Source organism: Panthera pardus, unplaced genomic scaffold (genome assembly GCF_024362965.1).
Source record: "Panthera pardus isolate Hobbes unplaced genomic scaffold, ASM2436296v1 HiC_scaffold_6, whole genome shotgun sequence".
NCBI lineage: Eukaryota > Metazoa > Chordata > Mammalia > Carnivora > Felidae > Panthera > Panthera pardus.
The window spans coordinates 65,041,615-65,065,064 of NW_026526991.1; the positions used below are offsets into that span (position 1 = coordinate 65,041,615).

At 55.5% G+C, this 23,450-nt stretch overlaps 1 protein-coding gene across 6 annotated transcripts in view; it reads left to right on the forward strand.

Annotated features, from left to right (window-relative positions):
- The window catches only part of NCKAP5L (NCK associated protein 5 like), a 32,665-nt gene extending 12,371 nt beyond the window's left edge, over positions 1-20,294 (forward strand). Inside the window, exons 1-14 of one of the 6 annotated variants that reach the window (XM_019419287.2) lie at positions 3,862-3,975; positions 4,238-4,650; positions 6,572-6,631; positions 7,706-7,866; positions 8,999-9,067; positions 9,192-9,230; positions 9,958-10,077; positions 12,731-12,844; positions 14,165-16,785; positions 17,684-17,846; positions 18,057-18,138; positions 18,496-18,804; positions 18,883-19,025; positions 19,393-20,294. In XM_019419287.2, the coding sequence (XP_019274832.1) occupies positions 7,744-7,866; positions 8,999-9,067; positions 9,192-9,230; positions 9,958-10,077; positions 12,731-12,844; positions 14,165-16,785; positions 17,684-17,846; positions 18,057-18,138; positions 18,496-18,804; positions 18,883-19,025; positions 19,393-19,605 (3,996 nt within the window). In that variant the 5' untranslated portion in view covers positions 3,862-3,975; positions 4,238-4,650; positions 6,572-6,631; positions 7,706-7,743 and the 3' untranslated portion in view covers positions 19,606-20,294. Of the gene's footprint in view, positions 1-3,852; positions 3,976-4,237; positions 4,651-6,571; positions 6,632-6,667; positions 7,867-8,998; positions 9,068-9,191; positions 9,231-9,957; positions 10,078-12,730; positions 12,845-14,164; positions 16,786-17,683; positions 17,847-18,056; positions 18,139-18,495; positions 18,805-18,882; positions 19,026-19,392 lie in introns of those variants that run through there. The other 5 variants (XM_019419289.2, XM_053894606.1, XM_053894608.1 and 2 more) reach the window with 5 other exon arrangements.
- Positions 20,295-23,450: the final 3,156 nt, after the last annotated feature.

Here is a 23,450-nt window from a genome sequence, read left to right on the forward strand (position 1 = left end):
TCTCTGTCTCTCTCAAAATAAAAATTTTTTTTAACCTTAAAAAAAAAAAAGTCTATGAGGAAGTGGCCACTAGAGGCACTTGTGCCTGAGAAGGCAACGGGGATGGGAAAATATTGTATGGATTTAGCAGTGTGGCAGTTACTGCTGACATTGGACCAGGCTGAGGAAGGAGTAAGACGTGAGGAGGGGTTTTTTTGTTGTTTTTGTTTTTGTTTTTGTTTTGAGAAGTTTGGTTGTGGAAGGCAGAAGAGGGCAGCGTCTAGAAATGTCGGACAAGATTATTTTTCAGATGAAAGACAGCCTCAGAAGTTTTAAAGGCGGGTGGGAAGGGTCTCTTCAGGAGGTAAATACTCAAGACCTAAATGGGGATAGGCCGGGGCAGGAAGGCCTGACCTTCCCTGGGAAGATGACAGACCCTCTGTTGTCAACGGGAGGAGATGAGGAGGTGGGAGGGTTCCGAGGGGCCGGGTGGCAAGAGATCTGAGGGGTTTTCCCTCTGCTGATTTTGACCCTCTGGGGAAACCAGGGCAGGTGATAGGGCAGGCGACTGAGGGAGTGGAATAGGCGTGAAGCCCTATATACTGCAGATCTAACAGGGAACTGGGGTAGGAGTGCCAGGCAGGACTGGCGGTGATCTGGCTGGGACGGCTTTCCTTTGGTGAGGAGAGGATAAGAAATAACGTAAGCAAAAGCCTGGGGACAGGAGTGAGGGTCAAGTCCTGTCCTACCCCATCCTCTAGACTCTGTGTGGAAAGAAAGCATTGGCCCAGAAGGCTCAAGTCAGGGAATCCTGGCGATCTTCTAGAACTCTACCATCCGGTAAAGTAGCTGCATGTGGTAATTCAAACGTAAAATGCAGTTACTCAATTGAACTAGCTACATGTCGGGTGCCCAATAGCTACATACAGCCAGTGGCTACCATATTGGACAGTACAGAGTAAACATTTCATCATCACAGAAAGTTCTGTCGGAAAACACTTCTAGAAAAGTGATTCTTGGGGCACCTGGGTGGCTCAGTCGGTTAAGCGTCCGACTTCGGCTCAGGTCATGATCTCACGGTTCATGAGTTTGAGCCCCGCGTCGGGCTCTGTGCTGACAGCTCAGAGCCTGAAACTTGCTTCGGATTCTGTGTCTCCCTCTCTCTCTCTTCCTCCCCCGCTCGTGCTCTGTCTCTCAAAAATAAACATTAAAAAAAAAAATTAAAAACAAAAAAGAAAAGTGACTCTCAGGCTGTTTTGACCTGAGGACCCCTCCAACCTCTAAAAATGTGAGGACCCCCAAAGATCATGACCTGAGCCAGTATCAGGAGTTGGATGCTTAACTGACCAAGCCACCCAGGTGCCCTTTTTTTAAACAAATTTTTTTTTTAATGTTTATTTCTGAGACAGAACATGAGTGGGGAAGGGGCAGAGAGCGAGGGAGACACAGAATCCAAAGCAGGCTCCAGGCTCCGAGCTGTCAGCACAGAGCCCGACGCGGGGCTCGAACTCACAGACCGCGAGATCGTGACCTGAGCCGAAGTCGGAAGCTCAACCGACTGAGCCACCCAGGCGCCCCACCAGGTGCCCCTTTTTAAGTTGTGAGACATAGTTCACATCCCATATGACTCACCTATTTAAAGTGTGCAATCAGGGGCGCCTGGGTGGCTCAGTCGGTTGAGGTTTATATGGGGTATACCTATTGACATTTACTGTCATGTAAATTAGTACTGAGAGTTTTCAACATCTAATTAAGTTAAAATAATAATAATAAACCCATTACATGTTGACATATTTTAAGTAACTGTATATTTTCCAAAGCAAAAAAATAGTGAAAAGAATGGCATTGTTTTTCATTCTGGCATATCTGTCACGTCTGACAATAAAAGGCAGCTGGATTCTCATATCTGCTTCTGTATTCAGTCTGTTGTGATATCACATAACACATAGTCTCTGGAAAATGCCACTGTATACTCAGAGAATGAGAGTTAGTGTAGTATCTACATTAATGTACATTAATATAGTGTCTACATGAGAGTAATGTAGTATAGTGTCTTAGTAGTATTATGAAAATAGTTTTGATTCCGTGGATTCCTTGGAAGAACATCAGGGCCCCTGGACCGCATTTTGAGAACATGGTTCTAGAACAGCTTCCACTTGGCGTAAAGGAACTTGTGAGAGACTAAAGTGATTTGCCTAAAGTCACACAGCAAGTAAATTGCAGTGCTGGGACTAGACTCTAAATCTTCTGCCTTTTGGCTAAGATGGGTCCGGCTGGGCTTTCGGGAGTGGGGACTAGGCTTCTGGGCCGCAGAGCCCCTGGCCATGTGGCCCTATAAATAAACACTTTGTGTCTGTGTCTGAGCCCCTTTCCTCTGCCTACCCCCAGCAGCTGCTTTTTGTTGTTGTTGGGTTATGCTGTGGGCAGGGAGCATGAAGGAACTAGGAGAAGAGAGGTAAGGGGTGTTGAAGTCTAAGACTTTGGGGCTCAACTGCCCTTCCTCCAGCCTGCCTGGAGGGCAGGAGACCGAGGTTAGGAAGAACCCACGGGCGCCTGGGTGGCTCAGTTGGTTAAGCCTCTGACTTCAGCTCAGGTCATGATCTTTAGGTTCATGAGTTCGAGCCCTGTGTCAGAATCTGCGCTGGCAGTGCGGAGCCTGCTTGGGATTCTTGCTGTCTCCTCTCTCTGCCCCTCCTCTGCTCGTGCTTTCTCTCTCTCTCAAAATAAATAAATGAACTTACGAAAGAAAGAAAGGAAGGAAGAAAGAACCCACACCATGGGATGGAAGCTCTTGCATCCAAAGTCCTCTTGTGAAGAGGAAGTTGGAAGGAGATGCTGGGGGCCCCTTCCCCATGGACACAAGCCTCTCAGTAGGGCTATTGTGTCTTGGGGCCAGTTGTCGGGAGGAGGGAAGGAAATTCTTGTCTGTCCTCTTTCCATGAGGGGGGAGGAGACCAGTTGGAATTCTTAGGGCTGAAAGATGCTTTGGGCAGGGATTAAGGTGGCTGCTTTCAGGCCAGGAATGCCCTGGGGCCTCAGTCCCTCTATCCCTCCCCGACCCAGGGCTGATACTGTCTGGAAAGGAGTGTTTGCTGTGGGTGCAGAAGTTGCTGTTTACAAGTGGACTCTTGGGTGTGACGGGGATTCCAGAAAGCAGCTGGGGGATGGGGGGGAGCAGGGGGGGGGGGGGACGGTTGTTGTTACGGATGATTCTGTTATTAAAGTGAGCTTCTCCATCTCTGCCTTCCCACAGCTGCCCCCTCTCCCCCACCCCCTGGTCCCTGGCTTCTCTCCCTAAAGGACTCTGGGGGGAACAGCTGGTGAGTGAGGGGCTCACTGGGGCCCAAAGCCCTTGGCTGAGGGCCAGGGTGAGGGAGCATGGAAGTCAGGCTTGCTGCCACCTCTCTAGTCTCTTCCTCCCAGGCCTGGCCTTGGAGGGCAGGGAGGGGTCTGTGCCCCGGCTGGGGAGAGGGTGGGCACTGCAATCCTTACTCCTTTGATCTGTCTGATTGAAAGGCCCGGACAGTCCGCTCTCTTCTGGGCCCTGTGACTAGGCCAAAGAGATCGTGTCACCCAGATTTGCTCGGTGATTGGGCTGAACCAGCTGTGTCCCCAGGTTACCCAGACCCCCTTGAGCAGCTGCTCCCCCTCCCTGTCCCTGGCTGCTGCTTACTGCCCCAGCTCTGGTCTTCCTCCCTTCCCCTTCCTCCCTCCCCTCAGCGGCACTGAGGTCACCTCCCTCTGAATCAGGCCTTTGTGGGGGGCGGGGCCACCCGTTGGCAGTTCTGGCGGGAGAAGCCTCCAGTTCGAGTTGGAGCTCCCACCTCCTGCAGCTCCATCTCTACCCAGCATGGCCGGCATCATGTGTTCCAGACCCAACATCCAACATCCAGGCGTGTCGTGGGACCACCGGAGGAATGTTTGAAACCAGGGCCACCCTGAAGCACCCAGATTGGGGGTTTTCCAGGCCGGGGGGTAGAGCTGAGCACAGAAGCTGTGAGTAGGAGTTGTGGGGCCTGAGGGAGGATGGGGAGGGGGTGGGGGTGCAGCCCCTGGGAGAGGGGCCCCCACTGACACCCAGCAGGGGGAGCTACTGGGGAGCCAGTCTGGGTTGGTTTTCTTCCCATGAGATTGAGGCTGAAAACCCAGACTCTGAAGGGCCAGATTCCTAATTAGGCTCAGATTGGGAGCTGGAGGTGGTACTCTCTCGATTCCCTAGTGGAGAGTGAGGCTGCAGGAAGTTTTCTTTTCACCATAGGAATCTTGAACTTAAACTGGGGTCCTGCTCACAGCACGCTCTGCTCCTGGTGCCAAGTTTAAGTGTCGACCTCTTCCCTGTGACTCCATAGCGATCTGAGCTGACAGCTTCCTGCCCTCTGCTTGTGGCCCTGCAGATGAAGAGAAGGCCTCTGGGCCTGAGTTGGCCAGACCACCTCGACTGAGGGCAGAAAACTTCTCCCCAAAGCGAGGTTGAGTCACGGTCTGCCTTCATTTCCGGAGCCTCTCCTAAGCCCAGCTGGGGATCCAGAGACAGACGCGCGTGACAGAGCTGTTGCTTTTGGGTGGCTCATCACTTGGAGGGTCTCCTCGAGGTCGCGGTGGGACTCAGGCCTCCCTGCTCTGGGATCCACAGAGGCTCAGCTTGAGAGAGTGGCAGCGGTCAGCTCTGTGGTGTGTTTGGGTCCCCACCCTCCTCAACACACATAAAACCACATACATAATCCACTGCCAGTCCCCACGATCTGGGCCTCATGGATGTGTTTTTACTTTTGTTGTTTTAGGAAGAGAGATTCTCCTAAACCGTCTTCCACCCTGAGTTTGGTTTTTGCTGTTGTGTTGGGAGCACAAAGACTCCGGCTCTTCTCAGCTTTAGCTCTCTCCCTTTCTGGCCCCTGGACACTGGCCTGTTCACCCCACTCCTTTCCTTCGCCCTCCCAACTTTGTCTCTCCCATCCCCCAGCACTCCTTCTGCAACCCCAACCCCACTATTCCCGGGGAGCGTCTGCAGGGAAGAAATGGTGAGGGGATTGAGGGAAGGCGAGGAAACCGTGGGGACAGTGGGAGCCTCTGACTCAAAGGATCGGAGCCGTGCTGGGGGAAGGGTGGAACTTGAATGGCGGAGGTAACCTGAGGCCTTTTTTGGTTTTAGCCCCTATTTATGTATGTGGGAAGGGGAGGATATTTCCTGAATTTTTTTCATTTTTTTCCAAGCCTGTCCATTTCTAAAAATATCAAACACGATAATGTCATGAGGCGAATGAAGTTCTACTTGATACATTTTTTATGATGTTAAAATAACAAAGGACTTTAGATTGTTGTGGAATGTTTAAAAATAAGTGTTACAAGTTTTTCCTTTTCCTGCAGTTTCCAGAAGCCCCCTTTCCCAGTGTCACATAAACACGGGCACACACTGTCTCTTACTTGCAAAGAAATGGTTCTCTCCTTTTGCAGTTGCCCCTTTCTCCCTCTAGGGTGGGGAGGGGTTGGGGAGGAAGAGGGCCCTGAGTGCAGCCAGGCTGGGGCCGCACTCTCAGATCTCTGGATGCCCCTACTGCCCCGACCCCACAGGGAGGAGCCTGGGACTCAGAGTCCCTTACAGGTGAACAGACAGTAGCAGCAGGCTGTGAGGCAGGACTTTGCATCGTGTCTCTGTCAGGATGTAATCATGAAAATCCTCCATTTACCGAGTTCATGCAAGATACTCTTTATACATGATCTCATTTCATCCTCCAACAACCACGTGGGCTAAGTATTCTTACGCCCATTTTATAGGTGAGGAAACAGAGTTTGTAGAGTCAGGATTCTAACCCGGATCCATCCATGTGCAAAGCTCCAGGAGCCCTGGGACTGTATGGAGCTTACAGAATACAAGGAGCTTACGGTACAACTTGTGGGTGTACAGAGAGGCCTCATGGGAAGGAGGAAAAGGAGGCCTGTCCAGTGTGTGTTGTGAACCGGCGTTTATGTCTTGGGCAGCATCCTTTGCCTCCAGTAACTGCTTCCTCAACCCAGGCCGGTACCCCCGCTCCCCATAAAGTTGTTAGGAGAATCAGATGTAGGAGTGCATGAGAAAGTGCCAACACACTGCTCAGCACGCAGGGTACACGCGGTGTATGTGAGCGTAACTCCTGCCCTTTGGTTTCCTTAGCTCGAATACAGGTGTTGACAGTAACATTCAATTCCTTTTGTGGCTGTGGGGATTAAAGAAGACGATGTGTGTTGTGGAAGGGCCCCAAAGCGTCATGTGTTGCTGTTCCCTCCTATTTCTCATCTGAGTGATTTCTGGCTGAAAGCCGGGGACCTTCGCGCTGACTCTTTTCTGTGTCTGGAATGCTCTTCCCATTCCAGGGTTTCCTCTGGACTCCACTGAGGTCTCTGCTTCGGTGTCACCTGTCAGTGCCTTGTTGGGACCCGATGTGCGTTCATTGGTTTATCTGTATACTATGTGCCTCTCCCAGTGGAATGGAAGCTTCATAGAGGCAGAGCTCTCTCTGGCTTGTTCACCCCTATGGCCCAGTGCCTGGTACACGGCAGGAGCCGAATAAATGCTTGTGGCTTGCATGGCTAACATCGTCTCCCTCTTTCTCAACAGCCGAGGTGACCATTCTGGCTTCTAGAGTGTGTGCCAGCCTGGGTGAGGAGGCAGAGACAGGTGAGGGGCTTTGAGCCTGTGCATGCAGCTGGGGGGACTGGAGGAGGACGATGGGGGGCAGGAGAGGCATCCCCAGTGCCCTACAGCAGAGGATGGGGTCGGGGGTACCAATCAGATGTGGGGTTGGAGAGCTGTTAAAGGACTCCTTCCTCTCTTCCTTAGGCTGAAAGTGCTTAACTCAGCTCTGCAGGGGGGTCAAAGAGGCCAGTAGTCGCTGGTGGACTGGGGCCCCCACACTTTTAGGAAGGGTTTCCCATCTACGGGAAATTTCTACAATATGGGTGCAAAAGAAAGAAACGAGTACTTTCCTCTAGTAGAGAAATTGAAACTCAAAGGGCAGATGAAGACTCATCAGCTAAAGCCAGTAACCATGGCAGTAGCTGGGAGTGGGGGAGGCACATAACACGACACGGGACAGAACCCTGGCTGTGTTGTGTTCAGGCAGTGACAAACTCATCTGTGTAGTCATCATTCTGTCTCTTACATGCCAGCTTCCACACCAACAAGTGGAGACCTGGGCAGTAAAGTGAATGTAGAGCCCCTGCCCTCATGGGGTTGACAGTCTCAGGGAGGCGGTTACAGAACTGTGTAGGAAGGGTGCCTGGCACGGCCTTGGAGTGGGGGCCCTGAAGTATGAGTAGAAAGGAGCTGGCCAAGTGGAAAGCAGGGAGGGGTCAGGAGACCCTGCAGAGGGAAGGGCATGCGCAGTGGGGCCTCTCGGGGAGCAGGGAGCTTGTGAGGCTTGCAGGCCACCTCCCACCACCGTGCCCAGGAAGATACAGTTCAAGGCCCATCTCAGCCGAGAATCCCGGTCTCTTGGCAGTTGGCCAACATCTGTGTGACCTGTGGTAGGCTGAGCTGAGCGCAGTTGCAGGGGTTGTAAAACACTGGTCCCCGTTCTTAAAATGGGAAGAGTGTGTCTGTGCATCCGTCTGTCCCGTGACCAGAAGAGCCTGAGTCAGACCCTGAGTTGTTACAGTATCCGTGGCACATCAGTCACACTAAACTCCGAGAATACTGACAAGTTTTGTCTTTGTCCTCCTCCTCCACTCACCTCCTCCCTGTGCCCTGGAGGAGCCGCCAGGGCTTCCTTCACTTGTTCCCAGGGCCCGATGTCGGACGCCATGGAGCAGCCAGCCACGAGTCCTGGAAAGCCGAGGCCGGGAGAGGGTGGTGACGGCGGCACGGAGACGGGCACCTGCCAGGAGCTCCTGCACCGGCTGCGGGAGCTGGAGGTGGGGCACCGGGCGGCATGGGGGCGGCGGTGCTGGCCAGGACCCTGGGGAGCTTGGGTAGGCTTTGTGGATGTGGATGTGGAGCCTCGCCAGGCTGGAGCAGAGCTCCTCTGAGAAGCCCTTTCTTTGCTCTGAACTCTCCAACCTGGGGCCAGCTTGGAACAGGAGGCATGCACCGGGGTGGGCCTATCCCAACCCCCACACGTCTCTCCTCTTTACCCCTTTCTTCCCCGCTTTTATGCCCGTGCTGATCTAGGAAAGGCATGGTCACAGAGCCCACAGGAAGAAGGATTTAGATGACCTGGGGCTCAGGAGTTGAACGACAAGGACACGGATCCCTAAACTAGGCTTTTTGCCAATTCTTTTTTTTTTTTTTTTTTTTAATGTTTATTTATTTTTGAGAGAGAGAGCGTGAGCAGAGGAGGGGCAGAGAGAGAGGGGAACAGAAGATGGGAAATGGGCTTCTCGGTGACAGCAGCGAGCCTGATGCAGGACTCCAGCTCACAAACTGAAGTCAGACGCTCAACTGACTGAGCCACCCCAGGCACCCCTCTTTGCCATATTCTTAAGAACCTGCCCTCCTCTCTCCAGCCTCCTCTGCCCTCTCCCCAGGGAAATAAGGATTACTTTTTTTTTTTTAAGTTCATTTATTTTCAGAGAGAGAAAGAGCATGCAAGCGGGAGAGAGGCAGAGAGAGAGGGAGAGGGAGAATTCGAAGCAGGCTCCATGCTATAAGTGCAAAACCCGACGTGGGGCTCAAACTCCGTGAACCATGAGATCATGACCTGAGCCAAAATCAAGAGTCAGACGCTCAACCAACTGAGCCACCCAGGCGCCCCAAGTATTACTTTTGACACCTCCCAGCTTAAGTCCTCCTGGCCACTGTATCTCCCTGGCCCCTCCAACCTCACTGACTGAGGTTGGGGTTTACAGAAACCCAGCCATCTTAGCTCTGCCTTCCTGAATGCCTATGGTCTGTCTCTGTAGGCCTCCCCATGGTAGAATCCAATCAGAGCCAAGAACTGGGGCAGGGGTGTAGCTAGTAGTCTCCATGTCTCTCTTTCCTCCAAAAGGAATTTTCCCTGGCAGACAAATGATCCCATAGCCCTTTTTTGCCCTCTTCCTCCCGTAGGCAGAGAACTCGGCGCTTGCCCAGGCCAATGAAAACCAGCGGGAGACCTATGAGCGCTGTCTAGATGAGGTCTGTCGTGTCTCCATTGGGACTGATGCTGGGGGATATCGGGAGGTGGGGGGAGCATGGGTTGTCAATGCTCCAGGCAGAGGTTCATGGGCTGATGGCTCTCTATTGGGCTTTCTGTCCCCAGGTTGCCAACCACGTGGTACAGGCGCTGCTAAACCAAAAGGTAAGCAGCCATGGGAGACATTCTTACCCCTAAGCCCAGACGCCCTGGGGAGAGACCCTGGGTCAAGCAGGGGAAGTCCTTCCTGGGGACCCCTGAGCCTACTCAGATAGGGGCTAGAGGAGGGAGCTTGGTGGAAATGGCCTGTTGACCCTCCAACAAAGCCCCCTCTCCCCACCTCAGACAGGTCCATACTGTTCTACCTGGAGGCAGAGGAGGGCTAGGTAAGGCCAGGTCTCTGAGCTATGGTAACTTTGATTTGGGCTTTGACTCTTTCCCTTATCCTGGCCCGAGCTGTTTTCTCCAGATTGTGATGGCCCTGACAGCAGTGTTAATATTGTGAGCACAAGGTGTCACCTAAATATTTACTCAAGTACTGTGGGAACTTCTTGACTTATGAGCCACTCTGACCCCCAGGTCTTCCTCTGCCTTATATGGGCCTTTCTTTGATGTGGTTTCTAAGAGGCAGGGGGTTGGCTCCAGGGATGGGAAGGATGCCAAAGGGAATAGGATTTACCTCCCACCAAGGGTGATAAACTTTAGGGAGTTTACCATCCCCAGACAATGTGACAGCTATACACATAGGCAGGCAGGCTCAGATCTCCATAGAAGGGGGCCGTGGGGGCAGGGCATGCCCAGCAGGAGTGCTGCCACTCTGATGAAGGAGACTGAGCTCATACCACTCGCCCTCTCCCCGCCACCCTCCCCTGGCCTCCTTGGGCGGTGGCAGGACCTGCGGGAGGAGTGCATCAAGCTGAAGAAGAGGGTGTTTGACCTGGAACGGCAGAACCAGATGCTCAGCGCCCTGTTCCAGCAGAAACTCCAGCTGACGACAGGCTCCCTTCCCCAGGTGGGCACAAGCAATTCTCCTTCCCTCCTCCTACCTCAGCTCCTGCCTCTCCCAGCCCTACCATCATCACCTTCTTTTCTCCCAGCACCTGAAGAAGCAGGCCACAGCCATTCCCCTCCATTCTGGGGGCTGTAGCCATCTGGGAAAGGCCCATCTGGCCTGATAGATCTGAGCCTTAGATGGGGACATGGGGAGACTCCCTGAGTCCCTTCATGCTTGGCTTTCCCCAGCCTCCCGGGTGCTCCTCGCCCAATTGGATGGCATCCCTTCTTATTGACAGACAAGGTTCTTGCTTGTTCCTGCCCTATGTGGGGAGATGGGTGGAGGCTGAAAATGCAATGATTTCAAGCTCCCCGGGGGCCCCTTTGGCCACTGCTTTGCTGCTTCTTGGCCAGGGGCAGGGGTGGGGCTGGGTGTAAGGCACCCCGTGCTTAGTGTCACAGAGAGGTCAGGAAAGGCACTTCAGCCGGGTCATTCTGTGCGCATGCCTGGTTGTGAGTGCTCGCCCGCTGACACACAGGCATGTCCTCAACTGCTAGTCCCTGATTCTAGCCCTGGCACCTGGCTTACCCGGGAAAAGCAGAAGGCTACTAGGGGTGAATCCTGAACTCAGTTAAGATGTCCCTCGGGGTCGGTCTGTCAGTAGCCCCAAGGCCGGGGTGAGATGTGGGACTGGGAGGATCAGGAGCAGCTCCAGGGACCCGAGGTGAGCATCAGGTGTGAGGGGCGCCAGCACACCTCTAGCCCACCCCCAACCTTGACAAGGAGAGAAGCACCTTCTGTGTGTATCTGTCTGATGCACACCGGGCAGCCCTTGCCCCCCACACCCTGAGCACGATGCCCCACGGCTCCCTGAGAAGCCTGGTCCCTGGCAGAGGCTTTTCATCACCATGGTCTTTTAGGAGCCTCTGTCCCTGCTCCAGAGTCCACCCTGGAATCCCAGAACCCAAACCACACTGGCCAAGCTCACCCTGTCCACAGCTTTCTCGGTGACCAGTGATAACAGAGGTGTAGGTCATCCTTAAGTCACTGATTCCTTAAATGAAATCTGGGACCTCTTGGGGTTTGGGGCAATAGATCTATCTCCCCCAGCGGTAACATGACATAATGGAAAGAGCATGAACCTTGGCCTCAGAAACACTTGGATTGGGTCCCTGACTTAGCTAATTCTTAGTTATGTGACCCTGGGCAAATTACTTAACTTTCTGAACCCCAGTTTTTGTCTTATAAATGAGGTTCGAGATACCCACACTGCACGTCGTCGTAAGGATGAAATAAGATAATATATAGCGTTTGGCCCATAGTGGTAGTCAATAATCAGCAGCTCTTTTTCATTATCAGTGTCACTCTCAAGTTGTGCTTTGCTAGCATGAAAGCTCCACTGAGCAGATGTTAATTAAGCTCTTGCTGTGAGCAGCTCCTTTGCCGACACATGTATGGAACTGGACAGGGGTGTGGCCTGTGCAGAGCACATAAACCCTGAAGGCTGGGACTGCTTACAGACAGCCTTAGTACAGAGCAGAGTGTGACAGTACTGTCCAGGAGCCCAGAGGGGAAAGAGGCCAGCAGAGAAGGGACCTCAAGGAGGTAACATGGGACCCGGGCCTTGCTGGACAGGAGATTTAAAAAAAAGTACAGTTGGGGTTGAGAGAAGGGATACCCTGTGGAAGGAAGCACAGGGAAGCCTAGGCAGCAGCAGCTGTTCAGCTGGGCCGGAACAAAGGCTCTACAAAGGAGCAGTGAGTGAGAACCAGAGGTGGCATCGGGGAAGGTCCTGCAGGCCGGGCCCAGGATGCCGGCAGAGGAGTCCAGACTCGTCTTCTTAGGCAGTGAGCAGGAATCGGAGGCTTTGAGCACAAAGATGCTTTGGATGAAAAGAAGAAAATACTGTAGGCTGCCTCGTGTGTCAGAGATTTGTAAAGGCACCAAACCGGGTCAGGGAGACAAATGCTTAGCAGCATCCAGGCCACAGCAGTAAGGATCTGGGCTGGAGCCCGCCGGCCAGAGGGGAAGCAGAGACGCCACAGAAGCGGGAGTTTTAAGCTGCCTCATGTCTAGTGGAGATGCCTAGGGGATGGAAATGACATTTTCAGGGACTGAGAGAGAAGTAACCTGTGTTTAAGTAGTACCTTTGTCCTCCTCAGAGACCAGTCGGTGGGGACAGAGATGATAACTCCTGCCATCTCTTTTCTAGGACCCAGTGACAAATGCTTTTCCATTAGTCTCAGCCATCCCTGTGATGCTAGGGTCACAGGCAGTCAGAACAGGAAAGGGGCTTCGAGGCTGGCCCTCTCTGTAATCAAGGAGGAGGTCCTGCAGAAAAGCAGAGTGGTCCTGGGGTCGCCATGGGCACAGAGGTTAGGCCTGCCATTGCCATTGCCACTGCCTGTGGTTTCTCGACAGCCCCAGAGTAGTTCCGTCTCCCTGCCACCAGGCCTCACACTTCTTCATTCTATCTGTGCATCATCTCCCAAGGCTCCTCTGACCAGGTGATAGGGACAGTGGTGAAAGCCACACTGTAGGTCAAGAGACATCCCTGAAGGAGCAAACTTGGAAGAATGTTCTCCTACCCTGGATGGGAAGTCCTAACTTCGTGAGGGGGTAAGGACCTGGGACAGACAAGGCCCTATGCTAACTCTGCCTCTCCCTGCAGATCCCACTTACCCCACTCCAGCCTCCATCAGAGCCACCAGCCTCTCCCTCCTTGAGCTCTGTCGAGGGACCGACCACCTCGCTGCCTCTGGGGCACTGTACTGGACAGAGAGAGGTAGGAGATCCGGGCACAGTGGTCGAGGGCTTCGCTGGCTGCAGACTCTTCAGTGGGTACTCCATTGCTGTTTCCTAAGGAGTTCCAGGGGAAGGGCTGCTTCCTGGGGCACAGATAGGAGCCCTCAGCAGTCAGCCTTATACTAAGAACAAAATCCCACTGCCAGTCGCTAGCCTTGCAAGCAAAGTTAGTTAGGTGTTAGTAAGACTTGTAGTTAACATTTCCTGAGCTTTTACCCTATGCCAGGCACTGTGCTGAACACCTGGATGTCATTTATCTTTTTTTTTTTTAATAACTTTTGGCATACGTTTATAATTTTTTTAATGTTTATTCGTTTTTGAGATAGAAACAGAACGTGAGTGGGGGAGGGGCAGAGAGTGAGGGAGACACAGAATCTGAAGCAGGTTCCGGGCTCTGAGCCATCAGCACAGAGCCTGATGCAGGGCTCGAACTTGTGAACCACAAGGTCATAACCTGAGCTGAAGTCAGATGCTTAACCAGCTGAGTCACCTAGGTGCCCCTTGGCATACATTTATAATTGTATACATACTTATTTATTCAAGTCTAGAACTATTATGGACTTATTCTTTTGCATCCCTGGTCTCATTTATTTTATAAGGTTAATCATAGGGACCATCCCCTTTTATAGGTGATGCAGTGAAGCTTAGAGGTTAAGAAACTTGCTGAAGTTCATATGACTAGTAAAGCAGCAGACCTGGGACCTGAACCGACACAGTCTGGCTCCAGAGCCTTATCTAGTTAACCATGACACCAGGTGGACTGGGTCCAAGAAGGAGCCGGGCAGAAACAGGGAAGGGCTTGCAGTAGAGTTATCCCAGTTGCCTTCTCCACAGGGGTCAGGTCAGCTGTCTGACCTGAGAAGGCCTGGGCTTGCCTGCAGTTACTGACTGAGGACTCGGCCCCAACACATCCCCTTCTATAGTTTCTGTGTTCTTTCTGGAGCCTGCAAAACAGGCCTCCCTCCCCTGGGGCAAACCTAGATAATCAGGGTTGTAGGGGTAGGGGTGTCAACCCTGCTGACCCCAACAGCGGTGGGAAGTGGTGGAGGAGGGGGGTGCTGGGATCACCAGGAAGGGAGGTGGGGTACCCACCCAACCCCAAGGACACCAGGAAGAAGAGTTGGGGTAACCGGGGCTCAGTGACTCTGGAGGAAGCCGAGCTGTCCCATCCGAGAAGCTAGTAATTCCTTTTGCGACTCAGACAAAACCAGGCCGGCTCTGTCCCTGACATAGTCAGTTACTCCCAGCTCAGGTCCTGGGCCTGCACATGGCCTCCTCATCATGCCGTTTCTCCCCGAAGGTGTGTTGGGAGCAGCAGCTGCGGCCAGGAGGCCCAGGACCCCCAGCCGCCCCGCCCCCAGCGCTGGATGCCCTGTCCCCTTTCCTTCGAAAGAAAGCCCAGATCCTGGAGGTGCTGAGAGCCCTGGAAGAGACGGACCCCTTGCTTCTTTGCTCACCTGCCACTCCCTGGCGGCCTCCAAGCGAGGGTCCTGGCTCCCCAGAGCCCATCAACGGCGAGCTGTGTGGCCCACCCCAGCCTGAACCCTCATCCTGGGCCCCCTACTTGCTACTAGGCCCTGGTAGCCTGGGAGGCCTGCTACACTGGGAGCGCCTCTTGGGGGGCCCAGGGGAGGAAGAGGGTGCTGGGCGGCCCTGGGGCCCTAGTAGAGTCTCCTCCCAGGCCCAAGGCACTGGCTCTGGGCCTCCCTGTGCCCCAGGCAGCAGTTCCTCTTCCTCCTCTGATGAGGCAGGTGACCCCAACGAGGCACCCAGCCCTGACACCCTGCTTGGGGCCCTGGCCCGCAAACAGCTGAACTTGGGCCAGCTCCTTGAGGACACAGAGTCTTACCTACAGGCCTTCTTGGCCGGGGCTGCAGGCCCACTCAGTGGGGACCAACCAGGTCCTGGGCAGCCATCTTCCCCAGACCAGGGGCCCCCACAGCTGTCCAAGTCCAAAGGCCTCCCCAAGTCAGCTTGGGGTGGGGGTACCCCAGAGGCCCACAGGCCGGGCTTTGGTGCTACCTCAGAGGGCCAGGGGCCCCTCCCCTTCCTCAGCATGTTCATGGGTGCAGGTGATGCCCCCCTGGGCTCTCGGCCTGGCTACCCCTACTCCTCATCTCAGGTGAAAAGCAAGCTCCAAATTGGCCCCCCTTCTCCTGGGGAAGCCCAGGGACCCCTTCTGCCCTCTCCAGCCAGAGGTCTCAAGTTTCTGAAGTTGCCTCCAGCCTCGGAGAAGGTGCCCAGCCCAGGAGGCCCCCAGCTCAGCCCCCAGCTTCCCCGGAACTCCCGAATTCCCTGTCGAAACAGCGGCTCAGACGGCAGCCCCTCCCCATTGCTGGCCCGCAGGGGTCTGGGTGGAGGAGAGCTGTCCCCGGAGGGGGCACAGGCCCTGCCTACCAGTCCTTCACCCTGCTCCGTGGCCCTGGACTCTGCACAGTTGAGACCTCCCCAGCCGGCCTTGTCTACCACGCTGTCCCCGGGACCTGTGGTATCTCCCTGCTATGAGAACATCCTGGACCTTTCCCGGAGCACCTTTAGGGGGCCTTCCCCAGAGCCACCTCCTTCCCCACTGCAGGTACCCACCTACCCACAATTAACTCTAGAGGTGCCACGGGCCCCTGAGGTCCTCAGAAGTCCTGGAGCTCCTCCTAGCCCTTGCCTCCCAGAATCCTGCTCCTATGGGAGTGCCCAGGAGAAGAGTTTGGACAAAGCAGGCTCAGAGTCTCCCCATCCTGGCCGCAGGACCCCAGGCAGCTCATCCAAGAAGCCCAGCCAGGGGGCAGGGCGGCGACCTGGGGATCCTGGCTACACACCTCTGCGGGACAGACTGGCAGCCCTAGGGAAACTGAAGACTGGCCCTGAGGGGCCAGAGAAAAACGGGGTGCCAGCCAGGCCTGGCACTGAGAAGTCCCGGGGAGCAGGGAGGTCAGGGGAGAGCGCTGGAGACATGGCACCCCCCGCCCCCAGGCCTCCCGAGGGGCCAGACGCCAAGGGGGCCTTGCGGGGGGCAGTGGCCTTAGGCACAAACAGCCTGAAGCAGCAAGAACCTGGGCTCCTGGGGGACCCCGGGGCCCGAGTCTACTCCTCCCACTCCATGGGGGCCCGGGTGGACCTGGAGCCTGTCTCACCAAGGAGCTGCCTCACCAAAGTGGAGTTGGCCAAGAGCCGGCTGGCAGGGGCCCTGTGCCCCCAGGTACCCCGTGCCCCTGCCAAAGTGCCAACCTCAGCCCCCAGCCTTGGCAAGCCCAATAAGAGCCCCCATGGCAGCCCTACAAAGCTGCCTTCCAAGTCACCCACCAAGGTGGTACCCCGACCTCTGGCCCCACCAACTACCAAGGAGCCCCCCAAGCCTGACAAGAGCAAGGGCCCACCTTGGGCAGAGTGTGGCAGCACTACCGCCCAGCCTACGTCCCCCGCACCCAGCCCTGCTGACCCAAGCCAAGGCCCTGAGGGGCGGGCCCCACACTCCGCCATCGAGGAGAAGGTAATGAAGGGCATCGAGGAGAATGTGCTGCGGCTCCAGGGCCAGGAGCGGGCGCCAGGCGCTGAGGCCAAGCACCGCAACACCAGCAGCATCGCCAGCTGGTTTGGCCTTAAGAAGAGCAAGCTGCCAGCGCTGAACCGCCGCACAGAGACCGCCAAGAGCAAGGAGGGGGCCAGTGGGGGCTCCCCACTCCGGAAGGAAGTCAAGATGGAAGCCCGGAAGCTGGAGGCGGAGAGTCTCAACATCTCCAAGTTGATGGCTAAGGCGGAAGACCTACGCCGGGCACTGGAGGAGGAGAAGGCCTACCTGAGCAGCAGGGCCCGGCCCCGGGCCGGAGGGCCAGCGCCAGGACCAAGTACGGGGCTGGGGCAGGTGCAGGGCCAGCTGGCTGGCATGTACCAGGGCGCAGACACCTTCATGCAGCAGCTGCTCAACAGGTGAGGGCCTGGGACCAGTCAGCAGGTGCTCAGTGGCTGGGGGCGCTTTTCCATGGGCACACCTGGGGTTGCGACTGCTTTTCCTGAGAGCAAAAAGGGTAGGAGGTCAAGTAAAATGCCGCCGAAGTGTCTGGGAGTTCATGGTCTGGCCCAGAGGAAAGATGGGGTCTTGAATCAGAAGCCTGGGGTCTGTGCCCCCTTCTCTCTGGCTGTCTGATGTGGGACACACTGGGCCCATTTAAGAGGGGTTCACAGTCCACATTTCCCTAGATTTGTCTCCAATGCTGCCTGCGTGTGGTAGTTAAAGGGGCTGCTGGTTCCTAACTGTGGGCTGATAAAGGTCTTACTCTGGGATTTTCTATCCTATAGAACAAGGAGGGTCCCCTTCCCGTCTTGCCCATTGACACCTGCCACAGACTCAGCAGCAGGAGCTGTGGTTCAGAGAAGGGGACACCCCATCTTGGGATTGCTCCGTCTGGGCCAGATGAGGCAGAATGTCCATAGGGGTTGGGTGCAGGTGGGGTGCAGTTTGGACAGCAAGTGTGCTCAAGTTCAGCTGGGGCTGGCAAGATGTGTCCTGTGTGGACCAGGAAGTGACCAGTCTGCCATCTATTAGCAAACAGTGTCCAGAGGTCTCTAGGCTCGGCCTTGTGTAACTTTGGGGAAGTCGTCTCGTGTCCCCTGCCCCTGCTGTTTCTCTGAGGTTTTCCCCAGGGTCTCCGCCTGTGCCCAGCATCAGGAGGAGTTGATGGAGGCAACCACCAGGGATATGTCCCCAATCCCAGGGGCAGGGGTCAGTGGGTATTCCACTAGGCCCGGCACCATTGGAGGGAGTGAGGTCAGCATGTCTGGGTAGACCCAAGCTTCCCTTTGTCTCCGTCTGCACTGCTGCCTGTAGGGTGGATGGCAAGGAGCTGCCCCCCAAGAACTGGCGGGAGCCCAAACCAGAGTATGGCGATTTCCAGCCAGTGTCCTCTGACCCCAAGAACCCCTGGCCAGCCTGTGGGCCCCGAAATGGCCTGGTGGGGCCTCTTCAGGGCTGCGGAAAACCTCCTGGAAAGGTAGGTTCTTGGGAGAGGGGCTAGGTATTGGGCCTGGAGGGTTCCCCGTCCCTGGGGCCTGGAAGCTGCTGGATGTACTCATGGTCACTGCATGCTGGTGGACTGCAGACACTAGGACCCACAATTCAGGGGTTCCAACGGCAGAACTTGGGGAGGGCTGTGGGTGAGGGTGGGAGGACTGGGTTCTGAGGTCTCCTGTACCGCACACAGCCGAGCAGCGAGCCGGGAAGGCGGGAAGAGATGCCCTCCGAGGACAGCCTGGCTGAGCCAGTGCCCACCTCACACTTCACAGGTCAGCAGGGTCAGGGGCCAAGGATGGGACCTCTTCCTCGCCCCCTGCCCACTTTACTCCTGTCCTGTCACTGTAGCAGGTGCCAGGCCCGGAGTGCCGTCGTGGTGCCAAGCACCAGATAGGCACCGGGGCTGCGCAGAACTAAACCCCTCCCTGCCCTTGGGGTACCCGGCCTGCCGTCCACACGTGTTTCTCCAAGCACAGGGGAGGTGGGGGGAGGGCTGGCAGGGATGACGGCCTGTCGGGCCAGGAGGGGCCCTGACCAGGTGGGGAGCCTGGGCTGGGGCAGGACGCCAGAAGAAGGCAGAGGGGCTGAGCCCACAGCCTCACGTCCTTGACTTACCCTCCCCTCCCCAGCCTGTGGCTCCTTGACTCGAACCCTGGACAGTGGCATTGGGACCTTTCCACCCCCAGACCATGGCAGCAATGGGACCCCCAGCAAGAATCTTCCCAAGACAAAGCCACCACGGCTGGATCCCCCACCCGGAGTCCCCCCAGCTCGGCCCCCGCCCCTTACCAAAGTCCCCCGCCGCGCCCACACGCTGGAGCGTGAGGTGCCGGGCATAGAGGAACTGCTGGTGAGCGGGCGGCACCCTAGCATGCCAGCCTTCCCCGCTCTGCTCACTGCTGCTCCGGGCCACCGGGGCCATCAGGCCTGTCCTGACGGTGAGTGTCTGGGTAGAAGGGTGGGCCATCCCTGGAGCTTTACGCGCCACCATCCACCTTCCCTTTGTTCCCATGCAGATCCGTGTGAGGACCCAGGCCCTCCCCCTCCTGTCCAGCTGGCTAAGAACTGGACCTTCCCCAATGCGAGGGCAGCCGGCAGCTCCACTGACCCTTTCCTGTGCCCATCCCGACAATTGGAGGGGCTGCCCAGGACCCCCATGGTAAGCATGGCCAAAAGGAAAAGGGGAACAGGCCTGGAGGGCAGGAGGGATGATGTGGGGAGACCAGTCCCTGCAATGAGGTACAGCGCTGTCTTGGAAGCGGATGAAGGGTCAGCCACATTGGATGCCCCTCTGGGCAGCCCACCCACCTGCCCCTTCTCACACCCTTCTTGGAGAAAGGGTTTATTGCCCTCCCCAGAACCTTGGCAGACCACGCTCAGTGGTGCCTCTAGCCCGCTTCCTCTGAAATGTGCCCCACCACGGTGAGCCCCACCTGCAGCACCCCATCAGTGGGCAGAGCCCAGCACCCCTTGGACTGGACCAGGAGGTGGAGGGACTTCCTCCTGAGCTTCCTTTCCTTTCCCAGGCCCTGCCCATGGACCGGAAGCAGAACCTGGAGCCCAGCCGTCCAGCCCCTGCACCCCAGGGCCCGACGTTTGGAGGTAGCCGCACGCCCAGCACATCGGACATGGGCGAGGAAGGGAGAGTGGCCAGTGGGGGCCCCCCAGGTCTGGAGACCTCAGAGTCTCTCAGTGACTCCCTCTACGACTCACTCTCCTCCTGTGGGAGTCAGGGCTGAGTGGCTGCACCGCACTACGGTCCCTCTCTGGAGTTGGAGACCACCGACTGGACCAGCTCTCCTGGCGCCCCATCCCTCGGGGCCAGTGGGGCCCCTCCCTGCAGGGACCAAGGAGGCAGATGGAAAAGAAGATGAAGGGGGTCCCTGACACACCCCACTGCCCACTGCTGCTGTGGAGGGGATGACCGCTCTCAGCTCAGGGAGAGACCCCACCCTTGGTCCCTTCTCTCACCTGGAGTAAGGCTCTTCTCTGAGGGACCGGGGGTTCAAGGCGGCTGTGTCCCAGCCCCCGGCTCCCCCTTCAGGCTGAGCCATCTTGTGGTGCTGGGCTTCCTGCCCGCCAGCTGTGCCGTCTCTGCCCAACCTGGCTGCTCCCTGCCCTGGAGCCCCGCGGGGCCAGCCCAGAGTCCCCGTGCTGGTGGAGTTTGGGGGCGAAGGGTCAAGTTGCCTTCTCTCTCTGTCTGCCCTGGTCCTCCCTGCTGTCTGGATGGTGCTGCCCTCCCCCGCCCCATGTCTCTGGGGTCCGTCCGTCTGTCTTTTTGTTGTTTTTTTATATTAAAGCGCCTGGCCCGGTCCCCATCCCCCATCCCCGCACTGCGGTTAATTTATCTGTCGTTAAGAACTCGGCTGCTCTGCTTCCAGTCTCTGCTTCTGCCCTATTCCTAATAAAATGTGGAGGCCCCTCCCTGCCCTGGACTCTTGCTTTTTCTGTGGGAGGACTCGGGGATGGACAGGTGGGTGGAGGCTGCATGGGCAGCAGGATGAGAGACCCCAGGGACGTAGACTTTCCCTCAGGTTCTCCTGTGAGGCAGCCCCCCAACACACACACACAGGCCTCGAGTGGTCCCTGGGGTCAGGGGGATTCCTTGGGTCGGGCAGAAGGCTGGACAGCTTGCGGCAAGGGAGGCTGTGGGCATGCACTCAAACTCCTGTACATACTGGGTGGGATAGGACGTACAAACTGAGCTTCAGGGGCCGAAGTGTCGATGGGGTTAAGTGTCTATAGCCTTCTGTTGCCAGGAAGTGAAGCACAGCTGGTTCTCCAACTGTTGCCACCTCATCTCTCCTCAGATGTTGGGCTTTACCCCCCGCCCCCACCCCCCCACCCCCCCCCCCCGCCAATCTTCTTGCCCCTATTTCTACCTCAGATTTCCACCTCAGGTTCCCCTCACTCTGAAATTCTCCATATGGGAAGGGAAGGCCGGGAATGAGGCTGCGTGGAAGGGCCTAGGCTTCTGGGAGTTATTCTGTACTCTCCCCATGGCATGAAAAGGCCATGGGGCAGCTGTGGCCCCCTAGCCTTTAGATTTCCTGTTGGACGTGGAGCTGGGCGTTACCTGAGGGTGAGGCAGGTGGCAGCCAGACCATCACACTGGCCAGCCACGTTGGGCCCTGGAAGGCCTCCTTTTTGCCTAGCTTGTAAGACGTGGGGTGACTTGTCTAGAGCGCCCACCTGACCTAGCCTACACTTCCCCTCTCCCCACGAAATACAGTCTGAAGACCACCTGGCAGCATGCACCATCAGCACCCCGGGCCTTGTGACTGGGATTCTGAACAGTTCATCTTGGGGGTGGGGGCCCTGTGGTGAACACATGGTCTGCACCACAGGCTTGCAGAGCCAAGGTCACAGGGGTGTCTGGCAGGGAGTAGAGCTGGGCCCATTCACAAGTTGGTTAAACCACTGGTTCCTTCCTGTGCTCTGGCCAGCCCAAGGAAGCTTAGGGTGGGGAGGATGTCAGGGCCCCCCTTTATACTAGCTCCTTCCACCAGTGTCTCCAGCCCCTGAATGCTCCAGAGAGTGGTAGAACTCCCTCCATTAAAATAAACACCTACCATGCCACCAGCCTCCTGGTCCCTAACCACCTCCCCCCACCAAGCCTCATTTCAGAGATGAAGATGCCAAGGCTCTGAGATGTTCAATGGTTTTTCCAAGGCTGAGAAGTGATGGAGCCTGATGGGAGTGGTTCGCTTCTGAGGATGAAGCTTTCCTTTCTTCTGACAGGACTTTAATCCCCTCCTCCCTTTTTGGCCGATGGATCAGTCCTAATGGACAGGGCTTGAGAGCACTAGACTGGAAGTTAAGAGTCTTGGCCATGGAGTCTGGTTTTGTGGGAAATTTCCATCCTTTCTCTGGGTTTTGGTTTTCCTTCCCTATGGAAGATTAGGAGGTTGGGTCAGACCACCTCCGTCCTTAGCTCTCTAGTCTTCCTACGCCTCCCTCAGTCTGGCCTCTCTCCCTCTTGTTTCCCTTGGTTGATGTTGTCGAAGAAATTAACAAGATTTCTAGAAGGGTCAAGTCAGAGATCTTGGGTTTTCTTACTTCCACCTTCTACTTACAAGTCCTATCCCACTGTCCCTTCTACTTCTATGGGCTTAAGTATGATATTGCCATGCTGCTAATCTGCCTCTTGCCGGGAGGGCGTATAAAAGTCCTACATCCTTCTAACTTTTTATTTCTGGGGTTTTCAAGCCCCTTTCTCTGTTTGAACCTGTTGTATGACCTCATTTCCTTGTTAGAACAGAATTGTTTGCCTGCGGGATATTTATCCTATTTCCTTTCCGGGAAAGAGTTTGGCGCGGTGGGTTTGACTCTGGGCTCCACCTCTCGCAAGCTGATACCAAAGGGTCCATCCATGTTTCTGTCACCAGGGTCTGGTCAGTGGGCAGCCAGGCTCTGTTCCGCAGTGTTTGCAAATGCAAGGTGTCACCGTGGCCCCTAGGGCAGCGTGGGCCAAGCAACATCAGCCACACCTGGTTCTTTGGAACCAGCCCAGCCCTACTGACTGTTCCAAGGCGAGCAGCTCTCATTTCTAAGTACCCCCCCCCCCCCGCCCACCCCGCTCCAGGGTGCTGCTAAGGAGTGGTAGGCCCCTGTGAGCCATCTCATAGCCCACATAACCATGTGTGCCCTCCATAGAGACCAAAATAGTCCATCTCAAGTAATTCTGTGGAAGGGGACATGCAAGTGAGTTAAAGACAGTCCTGGGGAATCAGTTTCTCCTTGTACTTCAAGAAAAGGGTTTGGCTAAAAGACGACTTGATCTTCACTATGGGGGAACACTTCATATCTCGGTTTGCAACATCTGCTTGCAGGATTAAGGTGACCTCACTATTTTCTCCATGAACAATGGGTGAATGTTTGTCTTACCATTGTGTGTGACCCTCTCTGCTGAATTTCCCAAACAGAGGAAGCCAAAACTGCCAGCCCCCCCCCCCCCCCGCCTTATCCCTCCAAATGGCACCAGAGCATCAGCAAAAGACTGATAAGGTTTCAGGTTCCACCTCTCTGGGCACCCTGCCTTTTACAGGAAATGTCCTAAAATGTTAACAGGTTTTCTCTGGGTTGCCAAGAGTTTCTGTTGCTAGCTTTTCTACAAATGGTGTGTTTTGTTTTCTTCATCAAAAAAAAAAGTTTTAAAAAAGAAACAGTCACGGTCCGCAGCAAACTCTAGATATACACACCCATTCTGTAATCCTGTGTGAGTTAAATCAAATATAGATTTTTTTTTAAGACAAGTGAATTTGAAGTAAATATAGGTGAGCATTTCTATGACCTTGGGGTGGGGAAGAACTTTTAAAAATCTTTTTTATAGGGGCACCTGGGTTTATCACTCAGAGAGTGATAAAGAATAAACTATAGAGAGTATTTGGCTTTGGCTCAGGTCATGACCTCACGGTTTATGAGTTCAAGCCCTGCATTCGGTTCTGTGCTAACAGCTCAGAGCCTGGAGCCTGCTTCAGATTCTGTGTCTCCCTCTCTCTCTGCCCCTCCCCTGCTCACGCTGTCTCTCTCTCAAAAATAAATAAACATTAAAAAATTTGTTTAAATCTTTTTTTATAATTAT